This window comes from Cyprinus carpio, chromosome B5 (assembly GCF_018340385.1).
Source record: "Cyprinus carpio isolate SPL01 chromosome B5, ASM1834038v1, whole genome shotgun sequence".
In the NCBI taxonomy this organism is placed as follows: domain Eukaryota; kingdom Metazoa; phylum Chordata; class Actinopteri; order Cypriniformes; family Cyprinidae; genus Cyprinus; species Cyprinus carpio.
Window position 1 is genome coordinate 12,506,528 of NC_056601.1, and position 20,087 is coordinate 12,526,614.

Consider the following 20,087-nt stretch of genomic DNA (forward strand, 5'->3'; position numbering starts at 1 on the left):
TCCATGTTTTTACGGCTTGTCTATTTTCTTCTGCTTCTTCTCAATCCCTTCCTGGCTCTTTCTTTCGTTCTCTCTATCTCTCTCTCAGCAGCCAAGACCAAGTCAGCTCTTTATACCCGTCACCATAACAACCACAAATGTTCTGACAGATTTGCTGCCACTGCATTGAGAGGTGTAGTGCACACAAGAAAGAAATCAAGAAAGAGGGAAAAAAGGTAAAGCAGTACCATCCACCCACACACATTCACAACAATAAATGTACGTTCTGTTCCTCGGTCATCAAAAATACTCTCTCTCTTTCGCCTTCTTCGCTTATCTGATATGCAGCACTTTAAATCCTCAGCCATTTTAAATACTCAGATCATGACATTCTTGGTCATAATGGGCATTTGGGGAGAAATCTGGTGTCATTTCATTGCATCTTCATATAACTACACTATGTGATTCTCCTGGTGCAAACGTGTCTATCTTATGCAAGATCATTCTGTGTTTCTACACTAATTTGGGTTAGTGTTCAGAGCTAAACATTCATTTACTACCATTACTTTAGTCCAAACCAAATTGGACAAAAAGTGTGGTGGTTAACCACCTTAGCTTCCAGCTTAGTTAGCAGATGTGTGATATTTTAAGCTCTGAAATCTTCCGTTTCACTGGATACTCTTCCCTGCTATGTCCACACCTCCGTAGGAATCATTCCTTCTTTGCATTTAAGAGGTGGGAGGAGGTTCTCCTCGCACAGGAAGTGCAGTGGGAAATGGACCAGGATGCCCTGGATGGCCTGCAGTTCTTCTTTGGCTTTCTCCGGGTCAGTAAGACCGAGGTTTTGAGCATTCACATGTTCCTGCAGCTCACGCAAGTTGCGGATGGAGTCCAGTGGAAGACATCGGAAAACCTGCACAGTGAAGAAAAGATACTGCAGTACAATCACTGGCCTCATATTACAATCCAACATTTTAAAGCAAAAACATTTTGGATATTCATAACTAGTACATGCACCCACTGGGATTAGAGTTGTGAATGTAAATATATGGGTAATGATAGCATAGAAGTGTATGGGAGTGGTGCTATTGTCTGAAGGCTTTACTGCAGGACTACTGCACAACCTGCAAATTACAGTAATTGCAGGTTTTGCCATAGTTTAGTCCCACATTGAGTGCTTTTGTATCAGTTCAATTCCTGCACAGTGACTTCAAATGAAAACCTTTAGTTAAAGACATCAAGTACATAAAATGGCACAGTGGGAGTGTGGAGAAAATCCAGAACATATGCTCTGTCCCTCACCTTCTCATAGATGATGGCATTTGTTTGGGCGATTTTGTTCCAAACATCGTTGAAGAAATGATCACAGACTGGATCATCAATGTTCAGATTGGGGTCAGATTTTGCTCCGAGAAGTACGCTGAGAAAAAGAAGTAAAGAATACATTTATAATTTATACAGGTACAGTTTAGTAACAAAGTATTTAGCAGAGTGGTTCTGGACATTTGACTCTTTATTGCCCAAGACAATTTTAAAGGGATAGTTTACCCAAAAATGAAAATTCTGTCATTAATTATTCACCCTTATGTCGAGACCTTTGTTCATCCTCGGAACACAAATTAAACTATTTTTGATTAAATCTGTAAGTTTTCTGACCCTGTATAGACAGCAATGCAACTACCATGTTCAAGGCCCAAAAAGGCAGCAAGGACATTGTTAAAATTTTCCATGTGACATCAGTGGTCCAACCTTAATATTATAAAGCTACAAGAATACTTTGTGTGTGAAAAGAAAACAAAAATAAATACTTTATTAATGGAGTAATTTAACAATGTCATTACTACTTTTCTGGACCTTGAACATTTTGGTTGCATTGCTGTCTATGCTGAGTCAGAAAGCTCTCGGATTTCATCAAAAAAATGTAATTTGTGTTCCTAAGATGAATGAAGGTCTTATGGGTTTGGAACAACATGAGGGTGAATAATTAATTACAGAATTTTCATTTTTGGGGGAAACACCTCTTAAAAAGGATTTTCAGACTTTTCATTAATTATTCAATAATTTAATAAATTAACTTTTCAGCAGTTAATTTGCTTAGTAAAACTGCTACAATGTAGCATTTTCTGAGTGGTTTGCTTCAGTTTTACAATGCAACACTTAAGTGGACCCAAGCATGTTGATAAATATCACATGTGAGCAATGTCCCCTCCCTCATTGGTCAGATTGTTTATGAGCCGTTTAGTTCTGGGATTTTAGTTTAGGACGATATTTGTGCATTCCAGGATGAACGGACAACAGCTCTTCTAAAACAGCATTGCTGCACAATCTCTGTCACCAATATCTTATTTCAAACTTTTACTATATCATATCGAGAACTAATTTAATAACACTTCATAAATCAGGTGGCAGACAACATAAAAAATTTAAAAAAAAAAAACAACAAAAAAAAATACTCATTTAGACTGATACAGTGCCCTTGGGGTGCCCTTTCTGTATAAAGTCTCATAAAGCAAAAAAAAAAAAAAGTTAGCTGTGAAAACTATTACACGAGGAGATGTGTGGAATAATTCAATCAAATCACAGGACCCAGTGACGGATATTAACACAATCACTTGAGGTCACATCCCAAGGCCAGCAGTGAAAGGTGCTGCAGACACACACATCATTAGAGCATCTCACTGTTTCCCTTGGCAACCAAGAGATGTTCTGGTAGCTGGCAGTATGGAACGCAGCGTGCCAATACAAATTGCTCTGCTCACACACGCACACCTCCCTTTTTCACTCACACACTCCTACACAGACGGGAGATGTTGGACAAAATGGGAAGCTGAGGTGCTTCACTGCACAAACACAAATCTATCATAGCTACAGAACCACTCTCACATTATACAGCTATGTTAAAGGCAAGTAATGCAAAAAGAGCTAAAGTGAATGGCTCTTGACTACTTGATATGGTACTTCTCTCTGGCACTCTTGTCCAATCAACTGTGATTGCACATAAAGTAGCATATGTTAAATTAAATGCTTCTCACACATACCGATTCACATAAATAAGTGAGTTTTTGATTTGTCTTGAACGATTTATTAAAAGAACTATCTCATAAGAGTCATTTGTTGTGAATTGAGCTATACTACCATTTGAAAGTTTGGGATGTGTGGGAGTTTTTTAAAATACCTTTCAATTAGCAAGAACACAAAGTTATCAAAAGAAACAGTAAAAATGAAACTGATAATGTTACAAAAGAGTTTATTTTAAATACTGTTCTTTTGACTTTGTATGTATGAACGTTCTATTTACCAAAGTATCCTGGAAAAAAAAAAAGATCATGGTTTCCACAAAAATACTGAGGAGAACAACTGGTTGCACCATGTATATTTGTTCCTGCATGCAGTTTGTGAGGACAGCTCAACAGAATGATATGTTTTCTTGCCATTATTTTTGGTACACAGCCTTGTTATCTCATCACATTGGATTCAGACTGAAAACTCATGCCGTGGCGCTGTAGAGTCAGTGCTGGAAATGTAGGAGGATCCAGCTTTCTGAGCCTCCATGCAACACATGACTATAGAAATTTTCATTCACTATTCAAATGTCCTTGCCTTTTCCAGGCTAATTTTAAAATTCCCTCATATTTCCAGTGTGTTTATTTAACACTGTATGTTTTAGGTGGTGGTTGTGACTCTTTTTGACTCCTTCACAGAAAGCTTGACAACTCTGAATACACTTGGACACAAGTGTGATATACAATACACACCTGAAACACTTCTTTCGTAAGGCGAGTGCTAGTGGTCCAGCCTGGTACTCCTCTCCGTTCATGACTGAGGGAACTCTTTCCTCATCCTCCACAAGCACTGCCAGCTCACTGTCACGAATGCCCAGCATGCTCCTGTCATTGATGTTGGCTGACCCTGAAGAACATTATGAAGAATTTTGGATTTGAACAATATTCCAATATTCACCAGCAGGTGGACTTTGAAGCTCATCTTCTGCATGCAAATAGTAAATATCTTGAGTCAGTTATTCCCAAATCATAACCCAGGGTATCAATACCCCAATTGTATTTACTTTGCAGTCTTCAGTGTCAAATGATCCTTCAGAAATCATTCTAATATGCTGATTTGATGCTTAAGAAACACTTATTATTGTTACTATTATAACAGTTGAAAACAGTTGTACTGCTTAATACTTTTGTGGAAACCAAGATTTTTTTTTTATAATTTGCAATTGAAATCTTTAGTAACATTATAAACAACTTTACTGTCACTGACTTTGGATCAATTTCACGCAGCCTTGCTAAATAAAACTATTAATTTATTTTTACAAATCTTTCGATCGGTAATGTACATAAAAAAGACAAAACGGTTCTGAACGTTTCCTGGGTCACAGACACAGTAAGTTGTGTCTTACTGTATGAATGTGAAGCAAACATCTCACCTATTATGTAGCAACGGTCGTCAGCGATGAGGGCTTTGCTATGGATGTAGATGAGCTCTGTTACAGGGGACTGGCCGAGCTCAGAGTGTGTGCGCAGACCACACAGAGAAATATACTGTGTCCATTCGTCCTGCACTGATGGGGAGATGAGGCACTCATTAACACAATAAATGACATACCATCTGTGTGATTAATTAATGGGTAGAATGTAATAATGCACGGCTGAAAAAACAACAACAACACATAAACTAAATAATTTAGAGCCACTTTTATAAGACGTGAGAAGTGAAAGTGGCAGATGGTGAACGAGACAGGATCCCAAAAAAAGTACCAGAGTGGCAGAATTACAGACAGCTAAATACGTTTCTGTCAGATACTTACTTTGCTCCTTTAATCTTGAGAGAATGGAGTGTTCTCCTCGATTAATCGTTCTACACAGAAAAAGCTCTGTTAGCAAGTGTTGTGAGAGTGTGTGTATTAATGTAGATGTTTAGATGGGCTGGTGTGTGTACCTGTAGGTGAAGTGCAGTATAGCTTGAATGGCATTTCCTCCTCCCTGGCTGATGTCACCCTCAAAGCCGGGCAGCAGAGGAATTACAACAAACACCCTGTACTTCTTCCCCTCACTATAACAATTCAAATAAAGCTTACACTTCATGCTAAAAAAAACACAAAGACACTGCAGAGTACATTGTATTTCACTAAACTTGTATAATTTTTAAAGAGGTAGGTAACAAACCTGTGAGCGCGTAGGATCCGTTTGACAATAGCATCTCCAATGGTATTGAGTACATTCTTCTGATTTGAGCAGCTGATGAAGAACTGGTTCTAAAAAAGAGGAGACAAAGAGACTCGGGTTTATGTAATTTGTCTCACTTGTATGTGAACTATAAAACAGGCCACTGCAAGATCTAGTTCATGGTCTTGTCCATTATTCACACGATGACTAGTAGATTTACTGCACTGAGGTTTCTGTAGCCAAAGACCAAGAGCAGTATTTTATATGAATAAAATTCATATTCTTTTATTAAAGATTAATTATATATATATATATATATATATATATATATATATATATATATATATATATATATATATATATATATATATAATTGCTATTCATTTCCTAGGGAAGAAAATGAAAAGACATTTTTTAGGTGAACTATCACTTTAAAAATATCATATATAACCTTGTTTGGATTACCTCAATAAATTACTTCTACAATTTACCATATTTGTAGACTTAGCAGATGTTTTTGATGAACAGGCTAGTATACAGTAAGACAAATAACAAAGAATTCAATTTAATCCTTGAGAAAATATATAATAAATATAAAATAATGACTGCACTTGGGAACATTCTTATTAAATAAATAAATAAATACATTCTAATGTCCATCACTTAATATTAAATCAATAATAAATAAACAAGTTAACTGAACAGTTTATATAATTTTAGTTACTGTTAAACATTTTAATATGCTTAAATATATTCTTTAGAATTTTATCTGGACAATATCAGTGTTTGTTGATGAATGTTAAGTTTTTTAAATTCTCAAATGCAAAGGTTTCATCATTCAGTGTTACCATTATTTATTATAATTTCTGTAGGGACAAACATTTCCTCTGGCTGTAGTATAAGCTTATCTGTTACATTCTTCTTAGTTTAGCTGACTCGCATTAGGACCCTGTTTCTGGGGAGGCAAGAGCAGAGGGCTATTGTGTGTTGCCAGCTGAATGCAGTAGAATCACATGATCCTAGTGGGAGAGAACACTGCAAACAACTCCACAACACTGAGACTTTGTGTGTGAACAGAGCACAGCGTCTGTTCAGCTGTGTGTGTGTGTGTGTGTGTGTGTGTGTGTGTGTGCATAAAGTCTTATGAGTCAGAGGCAAATGCTTTTGGTAAGGTAATAGAGTGAGTGTTACCTCTAGATAAATGTAATGCTCGCTGTTCTCGATAACATGTATATAGGCATTGAGGATAGAATGTTCACATGTGCCAGCAGACCAGCGATCCACAGAACGAAGAACCTGGGAGAAAAAGAGAGGGAAGAATGAAAGAAAAAAAGTTTAATTAAATAGATAACAGAAAAGAAAAGTTAAGAAATTAAATGAGTGGTGACAAAGAAAAGAAAAGTAAACTGCATGAACACATGTACCTGTACAGAGGCTTTTGAGGCACCAGGGATGGTGAATGGCAGCTTATCTGCAGTGCAGTGGGATTTCGGCAGTAGGTACGGGTAGAAGTCACCCTTGTACTTGTTCTTAAAGATTTAAAAGACAAATAAGAAAACAAGCAAAAAGGCAATGATTGGAGATTCTGAAGTGTCTGATTGTAAGAACAATAACAAACATCAAAAATAGCCATTTTGATTTCTGACCTTAGTGAAGTTCCAGCGCTGGATGAAGTGTCGTGCAAGATCTCTGGCTGCCTTCCCATGATGCACAGCACCCAGGTCTCGCCAGGGGATGCGTGGCACCTGAGTTCTGTCAACATTGTCTGAGGAGCATAAAAACAAAAGCTACACTACCAGCTGAACTCACATTTATTGAGAAGGCCCCAAGCAGAAACATCTAATATATTGATAATTATGATGATAAAAATACCAATTATAGAAAATAATTTAGATTTCAAACAAAGTCTGTTCCTTTGAACTTTCTATCTTTCTCTTAATCAATGAATCCTGAAAAAAGTATCAGTTTCCACAAAAATATCAAGCAGCACAACAGTTTTTAACATTGATAATAATAAGAAATATTTCTTGAACAGCAAAACATCATATTAGAATGATTTCTGAAGGATCATGTGACACTGAAGACTGGAGTAATGGCTGCTGAAAATTCTGCTCTCATTACAGGAATAAATACAATTTTTGGTTAAAAATGAAAATCATTATTTTAAATTGATATAATATTACTGTTTTACTTAATATTTGATCAAATTAATGCACCAAAATCTAAAAAAAAAATTGAACAGTAGTGAAAACACTGCAACATATGGTTTATATGAAGTATAATTCAATTAATAATAATAATACATAAATAATCTAGTAATCTAGTGTACCAAGAGATCTTGTTTTAAAAGACAAGAAAATTAAGAAATTCATTGCATTAATCACAACAAGACAGCTAGCAAGGCATGGCCAGTGTGAGTTTCATGTACCTTTATGGACTTAGAGGGAACATTTCCAACATTTAATATATAGAACTAAAAAAACAAAATAGGTTGTAGTTCAAAAATACTGTTTTCAAAAAAAGACTTTCAAGTGGTGATTAAAAAAATGTAAGTATTAATGTAAATCTGCATTGGACAGTGTACCTTGAAAGGGCTGGTCCAGCTGTTTCCAATCTCTCTTTATAAAGTTGTTGTAATCTTTTCCCAACCACAAGAGGGCATTACAGCTCAGATCCACTTCATCCTCACACTCTGACACAGGTTCTGTCAGAGGAACTGCAGAGCCATCCACAGCATCAGACTGAGAAATCAAACACAGAAAGATAAAGAGTAAGAGATAGACACATCAATTAAGTATGCCATCATATCTACTGGATATAACTGTACCTCTCGGGCTGCCTCTGCATTACTGCCTGTTTTTGGGGGTTCCAAATCACTCAGCCTATAGTCACTGTCATCCCACCTCCCAAATGCAAGATCCAACCCACCGACAAAGGCCACTGATTGGTCGATGGCAACCATTTTCTCGTGATGGGCCCAGAGGAACACAACGGAGGCAACATGATCAGGGTGACGCATCACCTAGGGCAGAGAAGTACAGTCATTTATAACATAGTAAGACAGCTATCATGATGTTGATGAATGACAAATGTGGGAAGGATGAGAGGACAAACAGCAGTAAGAACAGATGTGTGTGTGTGTGTGTGTGTGGTACATCAAACCTTAATATTGGGGTGCAGGTTCATCAGTGTTCTCTTGCTGTAGCCACTGCTGATACCCAGAGCCATTTCCACCTCCTTATACAACAACACACACACCTTCACGCCCTGTTCCTAAACATCATACACACATACACACACACACAGGGTCATGTTAAAGTTCTATCTATATTTATTTATAGTTATAATTATAAATGATTGTCTGACAGATGGGATGCTTTTTAAGATAGATATGGGAGAGAATTAATTTAATGTATAACAGTTTAATGTAATATAAAAGGGTCTTCCCCCATACTGCTTTGCGTCTGAGAATCTTGTCCAAGCGCCAATACGTTCCTGTAGCTGGACGTTTAAGGAAAACCTCTGGACTGAGCCTGCAGAGAGAAAAACTCAAATATCTTCACAACACTTTCACTCACACGTATATTTTCAACACATTAAATATATGACACCATACTAAACAATGGCAACAAATATTGTACAACTAAATATCTGATATTCCCAGCATCTGACTGTGTCTATTTAGCTAGTACAAAAAATCAAGGAACAGTAAGATTTTTAAATGTTTTACTTTACTTTTTTCATGCATTACTTTGATGAAAAATACAGGAAAAATCAATATTAATATTGTGAAATTTTATTACAATTGAACCATTTCTATTTTACTCCAGTCTTTAGTGTGACGTGATCTTTAAAGAAATAATTCTAATATTCTTATTTGGTGCTCAAGAAACTTTTCCTATTATTATCAATGCTAAAACATTTGTGCTGCTTAATATCTTTGTGGAAATCCTGATACATCCTTTTTTTTTGGAATTCTTTGATAAACAAAGTTCAAAAGAACAGCATTTATTTGAAATATAAATCTTCTGTAACATTATAAATGTCTTTATTGTCAATTGCAATAAAAGAAGTATATAGCATCTGAAAAGCAGTAGGCCACATGATTAGCATACAGTAAAGAAGTACACAAAAATACCCAGATGACTTCTGTTTCAAAGGACGTTACTACCCATGAGACCACAGGAGGGGAAAACAGAGATGCAACTAACACTGTGGGAACATGGTGAAAGCAGTCATGTCTGGATTGTGTACAGTACATGATCACAATTTGAGCTGCTGACCCATTCAGATCATGTACTGTACATGTGTGTGTGGAAGACGGTACACTTACCACCAATCAGTGATGAAGATCTCCTCCTTGGCCTGTTCCAGGGCATCAGCCACATCTGAGAAATAGCCATTCCCATTAACATACCTGTCAATCAACCAATGAGTCATTTACTCAACACCCACTCCATTACACAAACTACTCAATCCATCAATTTTCCATCCATTTACATTTATGCATTTAGCAGACGCTTTTATCCAAAATTACTTATAGAGCATTCCTGCTATACAATTGTTTTTTTTTTTTTTTTTTTTTTTTTTTACCACTACTTTTTTTTTTTTTTTTTTTTTTTTTTAGGACATATTACATAAATGCACGCACCACTTTGTGAGAGTGTCCAGTCTGGGTGGGGCGAAGCCTTCAAAGCGATGCATCTGGAGGAAATCACAGCGCTCAGAGAGACTCCGAATCTCATGACTCCACCACTGGGCCTGCCTGTAGCTACTGCACTTAATCACCAGCTTCCTACAAAACACACACATACCAGCTGTGGCTGCACACGTCTCTCTAAAACGGTCTGTCAGACTGGTGCAAGTAGTCGGAAGACTTCCTTTTATTGGTCCTCAGACTCAGACATTTTTTTACCTGCTGAAGTTCTCGATGCAGACGCCATGCTTGGTATCAGTGTAAACACGTCCAACCAACACCTTCAGCTCAGGGTCAAACAGCAGCACAAACGACACAACGCCAGGGTCTCTGCTCATACACAGCAGAAAACAACAACAGAAAATCAGTTATAAAAATGAGTCACTAGAATGTTACATTAAATATAATCAACATTAAACAGTAAACATTAAAGTAAACAATAAAAGCTTGAGGCTACATTTTATACACCAAAATAAAAACAAACAAATGATTTTGTCAGTTTCACATTGATAATACACTACCATTTAAAAGTCTTTATTAAAAAAAAAAAGAAATTAATTATTTTGTTCAGTAAAATAGAAAGCAAATAATTCATTTAAATAAATAATCCTGAAAATCCCATGTACCATGGTTTCCAAAAAAATATTAAGCATATTAACTATTTTTAACGTCTATAGTATATATATATAAAATTCTTGAGCACCAAATCAGCATATTAGAATGTTTTCTGAAGTGTCATGTGACACTGAAGACTGAAGTATCAGTAGCTGAAAATGTACTGTAGCTTGAATAAATTACATTTTAAAAGTACACAGAAAGTACAACGTAATTGTTTTTACTGTATTTTTGATCAAATAATTGCAGCCATGGTGAACACAAGTGACTTCTGTCTAAAAATTACAGAACTAAAGCTTTTGGTGTAAAATAGTAGAATAGAATAAAAGCAAAAGACAGAAGGTTATATGGTTATAAGAAGGTTATAGAAGGAAGGTAATATATGAAAGTTATAATATCTATGTTACACATATGATGAGAAGGTCCACACCCAGATAAGGCCTCTAATACAGCGACTGAGACAACACCTCTTGATTGTTCTTCATGAAGAAACATTAATATATAAACAAGCATGACTGGCATGTCCATCAATAAACACTGGGAAGCCTCTCAGGTTGTCAGTGTCAGGCCAATTCTTGTATACTTTATGATCTGCTGCCTTTTGTTTCTTTTTGTCAAATATATGTCAGTAACTCACCTAAGCTTACATATTTACCCTCAGGGCTTTTTACTAGCACACAATGAAGGGCTGGGCAAAGTTTAACCAGTGTTTTCAAGGAAATCGTTCTGTTTTCTAGAACTGATCGGCCTGTTTGGCTTACACACGATGCGTGACACGATGTTACAGCAACTAATTTTAACTGGCTCAAGCTGTAAAAGGAAGAAGGAACATGATGACTCATGTCGTTTCTTGAAATATTTTAAAATGCTGTTAAAACACTGACATAGACATTTAGTGGTGTGCAACTGAGGGGTTGAATGTGAAACACCTGACCAGTGCAAACATATTTTAAATTGTATTAGAGATAAAAACTTCCATCTGCACTTGATGCAAGTCCTCTAAACACCTAGTGTCTGTTCTGATGGATGAACACAGATGACCTCTATACTGACATAGTAAGGGGGGACTTGTTTTACTGGCTTCTAGTCCAAGCACTAACTCCTGCATTACCTCCAACTACAGCTGTAACCTTTGAATGACCTTCTGTGACTCTGATGCCGGAAGTAAGCTGCAGGCTGAAAGGGATCAATGTGTTTTGAGTGACAACCCTTTCCACCCTACATTGTACAATATTGCACAGTACTCCATAAGAGAAGGATGCTAGATGCGTCTTTCATTTTTATTTTCTAAGGTAAAATTAGAGGTTTGTCGCATGACAATGGATGGTTCCAAAAACTATGACTCAAGCTGATGGACAATGAATTAAAAATAGCTGCTAAATTTAAAAAACAGAAAGAAACAGCAAAAACAAGCGGCTGATGTGTGTTCTCATACATTCACAGCTCTGAAAGGCATGTTGTAACATGAAACAACAGAAAAGAACAAAAGGAGTGTGAAGTAACAGATAACAGTACACGTGTGGGTGTGTCTGTATTGTGGTGAAACCCACCTGGACATGTACAGAAGGAATGAATCCTTCACCACAAGCCAACGGCGAGACCAGCGGAAGCAGACCTGATGGTGACCGATGCAGTTGAGCCCCTGGATGCGGTGACCCCCGGACCGTTTCAGAATATAACCTTCACTGTGGAAAAACAAAACAATCAATGACTAAAAAAAAGAGCTGCAAAAATACATTGAGGCAAAAATGGAATAGTACTAAAACTGCAAGAGAAGAAACACACACACAATCTGTACTCACAGGCCTTTGGGTCCAAGGTCTCTGATGAAGGACAGCGGACTGATTGCCAGGAAGTCCAACTGAGAGCAAAATACACACTTTAATAAGTAAGCATAAAACCATAATCCTCTGCAATTTTGTACAGTATTTGTCCATTTGTCCAAATTGGATACACTTTGAGGACAAAACCGCCTCCAGAATTTAGTTAAATCTGACAAAAAAAATATTTTTGGAGACATCCAGGCACATCCATAACAAACATTACAGATTGACTAATAATACAATATGTGATAGAGTAACAAAAGTTGTCCAATAGCCAAACGTATTTAATACATCTTTTTAACACAACAACTAAAAAATTTGATTTTAACAATAAAAACATGCATTATCATTAATATCATTATTATCTTTATTATTATTATTACTCAGTAGACCCAACATTGAAGGACTGATAGTCATTGGCAAACAAAGTCTAATATATAAAACATATTTTTATTATTATGGATAACCATTGATATACAGTATAAGTAGACAAGAATACAAAAAGTATATTAATATCAGTTAATATTAATATCAGTTAAAAACATTATAATTACATGTATATACTTACTGTATAAATTATGTGCATAGTAGTTATATGTATATACGTATGTGCATGTAAGCTTCTCACCATCCCATGATAGTTCTTGTAGAAAGTGTTTTCTAGCAAGTTGTTTAAATATTCCTCCAGATATTTCTGAAAAACACACATAACACAATACATACAATACAGTGGGTGTACAACTTTTAGAGGGAGGTGGGCTTTGCGTTATTACGTATGTACCGGTTTGCCAGACGCTCTCCTGGTTCTATCGCTTCCATGTAAAGTTGGCATTTCCTCTGTCAAACCTGCCAGCTGTTGTCTCTGAATGGCAAATCTAATTCAAATCACAAGAACAATGGAAGGAAAACACCAGGTCAAAACTTCTATCGAAACAAATAAAGCGTTGTGAATTTGCATGGGCCTGTGTGTGCACAATCACCTCCCCAGAGGCAAGAACTGCAGCATCATTTTGTGTTTGTACAGGTCTCTGTGAAGCTCCTGGAAGTGCTTGTACTTTCTTTTGACCGTCCATGTGAACTCGCCATGTGTCAGACAGACCGTGTAGAGAGTGCACACATGTACCTACAAACAGGATTTTTACACTGTTAGGTGTAACACAGCAACACATTATTAAGTACAAACCCACAAACGCACCTTAGAGCGGGTGGTGTATCGCTCTGTGTTTTCCACTTTACAGGTGATAGGTGTGCCATGAATGAGAGGAGAGATGCAACATTCTTTCAGGTCTGCCAAGTGATGTACCACAAAAAACTTCCGTTCCTCTGAAAGATATAATGAAAGACAAGCATAAGGCATGATAAGGTTATGCAATTTTTTTGTCTAATTTAATACAAAATATTCCATTTCCAGCAAAGCAGTCTGAGTGAAAATTTGAATAGAAAAATCATCAGGAATTTCTGATTTAATAAGAGCAGCATTCAAGCTAGATGAACTCCACAGGTGTTGGTAAAACGCAATGCTGTAGTCAAGACTATCACGTTAGAGACAGAGTCGAGACAGAGACCGGAAGCGGGTCAAGACTGGGTCCACTTGCTCCTGAGTCTATAACAAGACCAAGACCAGGTAATTGCGGTCTTGGACTCAGATTTGAAGACCATATTTCATGGTCTTGGTTTCGTCATGGACTATGGAGTATGTGAACTCAGTCTTGACTCAGACTCGAATGAGCTGGTCTTGTTCCAAGAGCATCTTGTGCTTCAGTGGAGGAATATCTGACCATCTGATGTTTTAAACTTGCTTACGTGATTAGTGAACTAGAAACAGTGCAGAATCTTAATTATTTCATATTTATTTTACACAATAATGACTCTTATTTTTGAGGTTTCAATTATATTTTGAATAACAGATGTCTCTATATTTGTCCCCTCTGTTGCTGTTTTGAAAAACAGCCATTGTGACAGGCCTCAGTGTCAACAATGTTATATCACCAGGGTCAAAGATCACAAAAGTCACTCAGTTAGTGTTATGCTTAAGAAAACATTCCTTCTAGAAGCATGTTAATGAGACAAAACAGCTGTGAAACTAGTCATTGCTCTCTCTGCATTCTACATTTTTTGCAATCTTTTCACAAGGAAGTATAACAAACCACTGGCACACTTTCAATACCTGCTCTTACAAGCATGACTGACATGTGGATGTGGCATAAATAATCCTTTGTCCTAAGAGACAAATAAATGATTGAAAAGAAGTCCAGAGGTTAACGGTGAATTGTGAAGCAAATAACTAATAACTAATGTTTTTGTTCATTATGTTCATTATGCCTGTCCTTTGCAATTTAAGACCTTGCCTTAGTGCTCATAAAAAAATGCCCCTGTGTGAGTTTTTGTCTCATATTTATATCATATGATAAGCAATATCACATGAGCAGTGAGAGAAATATCAGACGAGTGCTGTTTTTGTTCCAATTTAAAAGTGATTTTTTTTTTACAACAGTTCAGTAAATAAGAAGTTAATATTCTTATATTTTAAACACAATATTATGTTTTTGCTCAGTTTTGCATAGTACATATTACCTTTAAATCCATAGAAGATTTGTTTCACGTCTCTGAGCAGCACAGCGTTGTTTAGTTTCTGAATGGATCTGCGTTTTGAATGAATCGATTCAAATAAAATATTTATAAAGCTACAATTTGTAATGCCTACTTGATACTTTCTCATTTAACATGAAAATAGCTTTAAATAATCTAGCGTGGCTATTTTCAGTCAAATTTATTTTGCGATTAATTCGATTAATTAATTGAAACATCATGTAATTAATTAGATTAGAAATTTTAATCGACTGACAGCTCTAGTCTAAACTATTAAAAACAATAAAACAGATGTACAACTCCAATAAATCTGGGCATCTAGGTGGGGACAGGCAGCAGCGAGGTATGCAAATAATCTACATGGTAATCCTAGCTATGGGGTAAGCACTGAACAACAACTTAAAATAGAAAGAAAATGTGAGCCCTATCTAATTCCAGCTCAAATCAAACACACATGAACCCACTGATCTAGGTCTTCAAGCTGACATGAAAGTTACAGGGAGGGTTTAAAATTTGTGATAATAAATACTGAGTATGTGATTTGTCTCACCACTGTTGTTTTCAATAGATTTCAGTTGATCCTTAGTAAGATTGCACAGTACAGTGTCCACACATTTCTGCCACCTTTTTGCTGCATCTGTCTCAGAACCAGCCATAAGGCTACTGGACCACAACACACCTGTGCAAACACACCAACAAACAAAAACACCCAGGCACACAAAGAGGGAAAAAAATGAGTTATGGTTTTTGACATAGTTTACAAAATGTGAAACGTTAGCATGATATTAGATAAAACTAGTGGCAAACAAACCATTCTCTAGATGTATAAACCGTTCACAACTGGGGTACAGCAGGGATCTGTGCTGAGACCTTTGTTGTTCTCCATTTACACCAAATCTTTACACAGCTTCTCTTATCAATGGTGAGAACGTGTTATGTTCTCAGCTACCTGTCCTGATACACGCAGTTTAACATGATCTGTGCACCATACTATAAACAAAACTGGTTTGAAAACACTTGATAAGAACAGATGTAACGGCATTTGCAAAAATTCTACAGGTAGCAGAAAGATGGCTATAGAGATTTGGGCTTCTAACACAAAGTGCACACATTTCATGAAACCATTCATACCAGCTGTATCGGCAAGATAAATCTAACCATATTTTATCTGCTTAACTTTTTGTTATTTTCTTCCAATTGGAAGACAATAGATCCAGCATATTCTTTGCATCCATATACTTTTTTTGTATTTCTTTTGTTTATTTCTGTTTATTATTCCCATTTGATTTGGTTCTGCTTGTTTGTTCTTTTAAACTTAAGTCGCACAGCATAATATGTGTGAAAAGACGCATGATTAAAAAACACCATTCATTATTGTTATTACTGTACGTGTATTTTACTTTCACAGGTGCAGGATTTGTCTGCACTGTTGTTATTATCACATAATCTGTATTCATTTAAGCATGAGTAAAAATAACTAGGACAAAAAAGCTAAATCGCTTGTGGCTGTTAGAGTCATTCCAGATTGTCTTTGGGCTGAATTGTCTCCCTCTTCCCCACAAAACGCCCATCAATCTAGCAAAAAAAGACTGCACTCCAGCTGTGGTACAGATGATTTGAAGTTACCTCTTCATTCTTTTGTTCAAAATATGGAAATGATTCTTGAGTTGAGAGAAAACAAATAAAAAGTGGAAAGTGAAATAAAAAAGTTAACTGATTGATTTCAGCTGCTTTGACATACATATGTATAGTAAAAGTCATGTTCAAACTTTTTAAATTCATGTAGTACAGTAGTTTCCAACCATGTTTCCGCAGGTGCCTCAAAACCACACATTTTGGATGTCTCCCTAATTAAACAAGTTTGATTCAACTCATCAGCGCATTAGTAGATACTCCAACCCCTGAAATAGCTGTACCTAATAAGTGAGAAACATGTTGGGGAACCTCCAGGCTGTGAAATGGCGCTGTAATATGTAATTACCAATGCAGAGAAAGATACCTTAGGTCAGTGGTTCCCAGTCCTCGCGCCCCCCTGCTTTGCATATTTTGTATGTCTCTCTTTGTTAACACACCTGATTCATATAACCAGCTCATTAGAAGAGAGCTATATGCATGAACTGCATTCCAATTGATATGATCCCTACACCGTGTTCATTGCTCCCTACTACCTGAGCAAGGGAAATCAGCTGAAGTTTACTTCACTTCAGAACATTTATTCATGGACTTGAGCTGCGCTGCTGCCTGCAGCGACTTCATACACAGACGAGTGTGACATCATATACCTCTGTAAATAAATAAAATTTAACAAACGTTGTACTTGATAAGAGATACATATGAAATATGCAGAGCAGATTAGGCTCTGTAATGACATTTGATACGATTGTGACATCAGCACTGACACATATATGCACATCTTAATAACATTCAATCATAGATGTTTCATTTAATTAAACTAAATTAAACAAAACATCTATGATTCCCCTGACGATTCATTTCTGGCAACAACTAAGGCAACTTATAAATATGCAGAATTTAAAATAGTATTACTTTTCAACTATTATGTTTTATTTAAAGTAAAGTATTAAAGTCATTTTTTTTTAGGATTTTTCAGATATAAATGCAGAAATACAAAACTAATTACTATTCAAAAGGTTTAAGAAGTGCAAATGTGAATACTTACATTAAGCTAGGATGCATTACATTGATCAAAAGTGATGGTAAGGATGTTTACATTGTTACAAAAGAAAGTTCATTGAACTTTATATTCATCAAAGAATCCTGAAAAAAACTATCACAGTTTCCACTAAAATATTAAGCAGCACAACTGTCAGTATTGATAATAATAAGAAATGTTTCTTGAGCACCAAATCAGCATATCAGAATGATTTCTGAAGAAACGTGACACTGAAGATGAAAATTCTGAAAATTCAACTTTGACATCAGATGAATAAATTACATTTAAAGCATATTTCAATAGAAAACAGCTATTTTAAATGATAATATTTCACAATATTACTGTTTTTACTGTATTTTCGATCAATTAAACAAAGCTGTGCTGAGCATAAGAGACTTCCTTCAAAAACTAATTTCCCTGACCCCAAAACTTTGAATGGGACTGTGTTATAAACAATTATTAAGAAAGTGAACAGTAGGGTAGAGAGGGGGTATTAGAGTGTGTTGCACTGGCTGACTTTGCCCACTGTTGCCAGACAACCAGGATGCAGGTGAAACACTAGACACAGTGGAAGAGAGACAGAGGTTCAAGTAAACTAGAAAAGAGCTGGAAGAAAGAGAGGGAGATATTCAACACATCATTAACTTACAACAAGATAGCAGATCAAACAAATCATAAAACCTTTTATGAGTAAAATAATTTGACAGAGCATTTCACTCTTCAGATAATGCAGCTGTTTGCATTTTATGATTTCAACATTAGAAACTGTTTTGCCTAGCTATGAAAACCACAGCTGAAATCACTTACTTAGAAGGACATGCACACATGACTCAATAATCTTTGATTTCCTGAAAAACAATATTAGCTGATAACAACAGCTGCAATTACATTTGTACATGACCGATATGTCAAATAATTGATACTTGGAATGGAAATGTTTATGCCAGAATTGTGTATTTTTAAAAGATATGTATTAAATTTGGTTTCATTATTAGGTATTAAAGTCCCTTTAAGGTATTCTATAGTCTTTGGTATTACTAAAAAAAAAAAGTAAAAATCAAACTCAAATGCTTGTCCTGGTTTACACATTGCTGAAATTATTTTCCCCCCGAAGGAACTAGAATGTGATTGCGTAATGTGATTTTGACTGACATCTATCTAGGCTCATCTCGCCTCTTTTCCTGTCCTGTGAGCACACACCTTTCTCCATTTCACTTTCCCTATTCAAAAATCTCTCTACTCTGCCAGCTTCTACTTGATAACCCGGATGAGGCTGTCCAATGTCAAATCCATCAACAGTCAAGAGGATATGGGAATCAACAGGGTAGCCGTGTCTCATTACCTAGTGCGCTGCCCAGCTAGTGAGCATCACGCGTTTACACACTTTATAGTGCACCAAATGCTGTCTAGATAGATATACCATTGGTTTTCGAGACAGAGTCGGGGTTTATGCGTCAGTGGTCTTTATATTAAGACCATTAACATTCTAGTCTCGTGTTTTTACGGGACACGTATTCACTCGCGATTTAACACGAGACTCGGATGGAAAATCAAGGTGCTTTAAAACAGCACAGATATTTATAACAATAAGAGGAATCAGTCAGTGTGTAAAGACAAACGTGAGAAAAACATTTTACAATTCACTGTTAAAAAAAATGTGCGTGAAGTCTCATTTTCCGATGCACCATGATCGTAATACCTCTTTCTGATCAAGATTTTATTATATATTACTCACCACCAAGGAAACTGTCGCGATTAAGCGCTCGTCTGGCACCTTGTAGTTTCGTAGATTGTTATTTGCCAGTTAGACTCGAACTTCTGGATAACTTATCCCCCATCACAACTCCCAAGGCGTAGGTTTGCTGTAACATTCAACGTAGACAAACTTCAGAGGCCAAATTTACCGTAAAGCCCCGAGAATGGTCCGCACTGCTTGAAAATTAATACGTGCATATAGTCATCTAAATTTTACTTGCCATTTCTGGCACTTATATAGAAAAATAAAATAGTGGTCCGTCTAGGGACATATTTCATACACAGACACGCTCTATAATCCTTGGGCGATTTATATTGAAGCAAATATACCTGCATTTGTCTCTAGCGCAAACGTTCCCTATCTCCACCGTAATTTGCGTAGATGCGTAGCGTCTTATCACAGAATCCTCAGAGGCGATAAAGGAGCATCTGTACTGTTGAAACAGTTTATGAAAACTCAAACAACACACTGATAAAACCCACATCAGAGGATACACTCAGAGAATGTGGACCACAGGAAGCAAACGCAACAGAAACCTCAGGGTATGGCAGGAAATTAACACTTTCAGCGCAACAGTACAGGAAATGTAGGTAGGCACTGTACAATTGAAAATTTCACTTTTTGATTGAACAATATGTAGGCCTACTGTAAAACATTTTAATATAAAAAAACTATAAAGTCAGAGTAGTTACAAAATTCATTGTAATTTATAATTCCACTTTAAAAGCGAAGAAGAAAATCAAGATGAAAGCTCATTAAGTAAAATAATGCTAGCCTACTG

At 36.3% G+C, this 20,087-nt stretch overlaps 1 protein-coding gene across 4 annotated transcripts; it reads right to left on the reverse strand.

Annotated features, from left to right (window-relative positions):
* Nucleotides 1-72: 72 nt before the first annotated feature.
* On the reverse strand, nucleotides 73-19,850 carry LOC109048390 (phospholipase D2-like). 4 transcript variants are annotated; one of them, XM_042724406.1, is made up of 26 exons: nucleotides 19,636-19,850; nucleotides 19,286-19,412; nucleotides 15,427-15,555; nucleotides 13,483-13,610; nucleotides 13,268-13,410; nucleotides 13,069-13,162; nucleotides 12,916-12,981; nucleotides 12,267-12,325; nucleotides 12,015-12,149; nucleotides 10,069-10,179; nucleotides 9,805-9,948; nucleotides 9,487-9,570; nucleotides 8,608-8,686; nucleotides 8,316-8,426; nucleotides 7,981-8,175; nucleotides 7,738-7,894; nucleotides 6,800-6,918; nucleotides 6,578-6,691; nucleotides 6,345-6,449; nucleotides 5,154-5,242; nucleotides 4,927-5,040; nucleotides 4,796-4,845; nucleotides 4,415-4,549; nucleotides 3,735-3,888; nucleotides 1,282-1,399; nucleotides 73-892 (listed from the first exon to the last, which is right to left on the reverse strand). In XM_042724406.1, exons 3-26 carry the CDS (start codon nucleotides 15,530-15,532, stop codon nucleotides 668-670), a joined length of 2,835 nt encoding a protein of 944 aa, XP_042580340.1. In that variant the 5' UTR covers nucleotides 15,533-15,555; nucleotides 19,286-19,412; nucleotides 19,636-19,850; the 3' UTR covers nucleotides 73-667. The 4 variants fall into 4 exon arrangements, with proteins under 4 accessions (XP_042580340.1, XP_042580343.1, XP_042580341.1 ...); XM_042724409.1 differs by lacking the exon at nucleotides 15,427-15,555; XM_042724407.1 differs by lacking the exon at nucleotides 19,636-19,850 and having other exon boundaries at nucleotides 19,286-19,529.
* Between the last annotated feature and the right edge of the window lie 237 nt (nucleotides 19,851-20,087).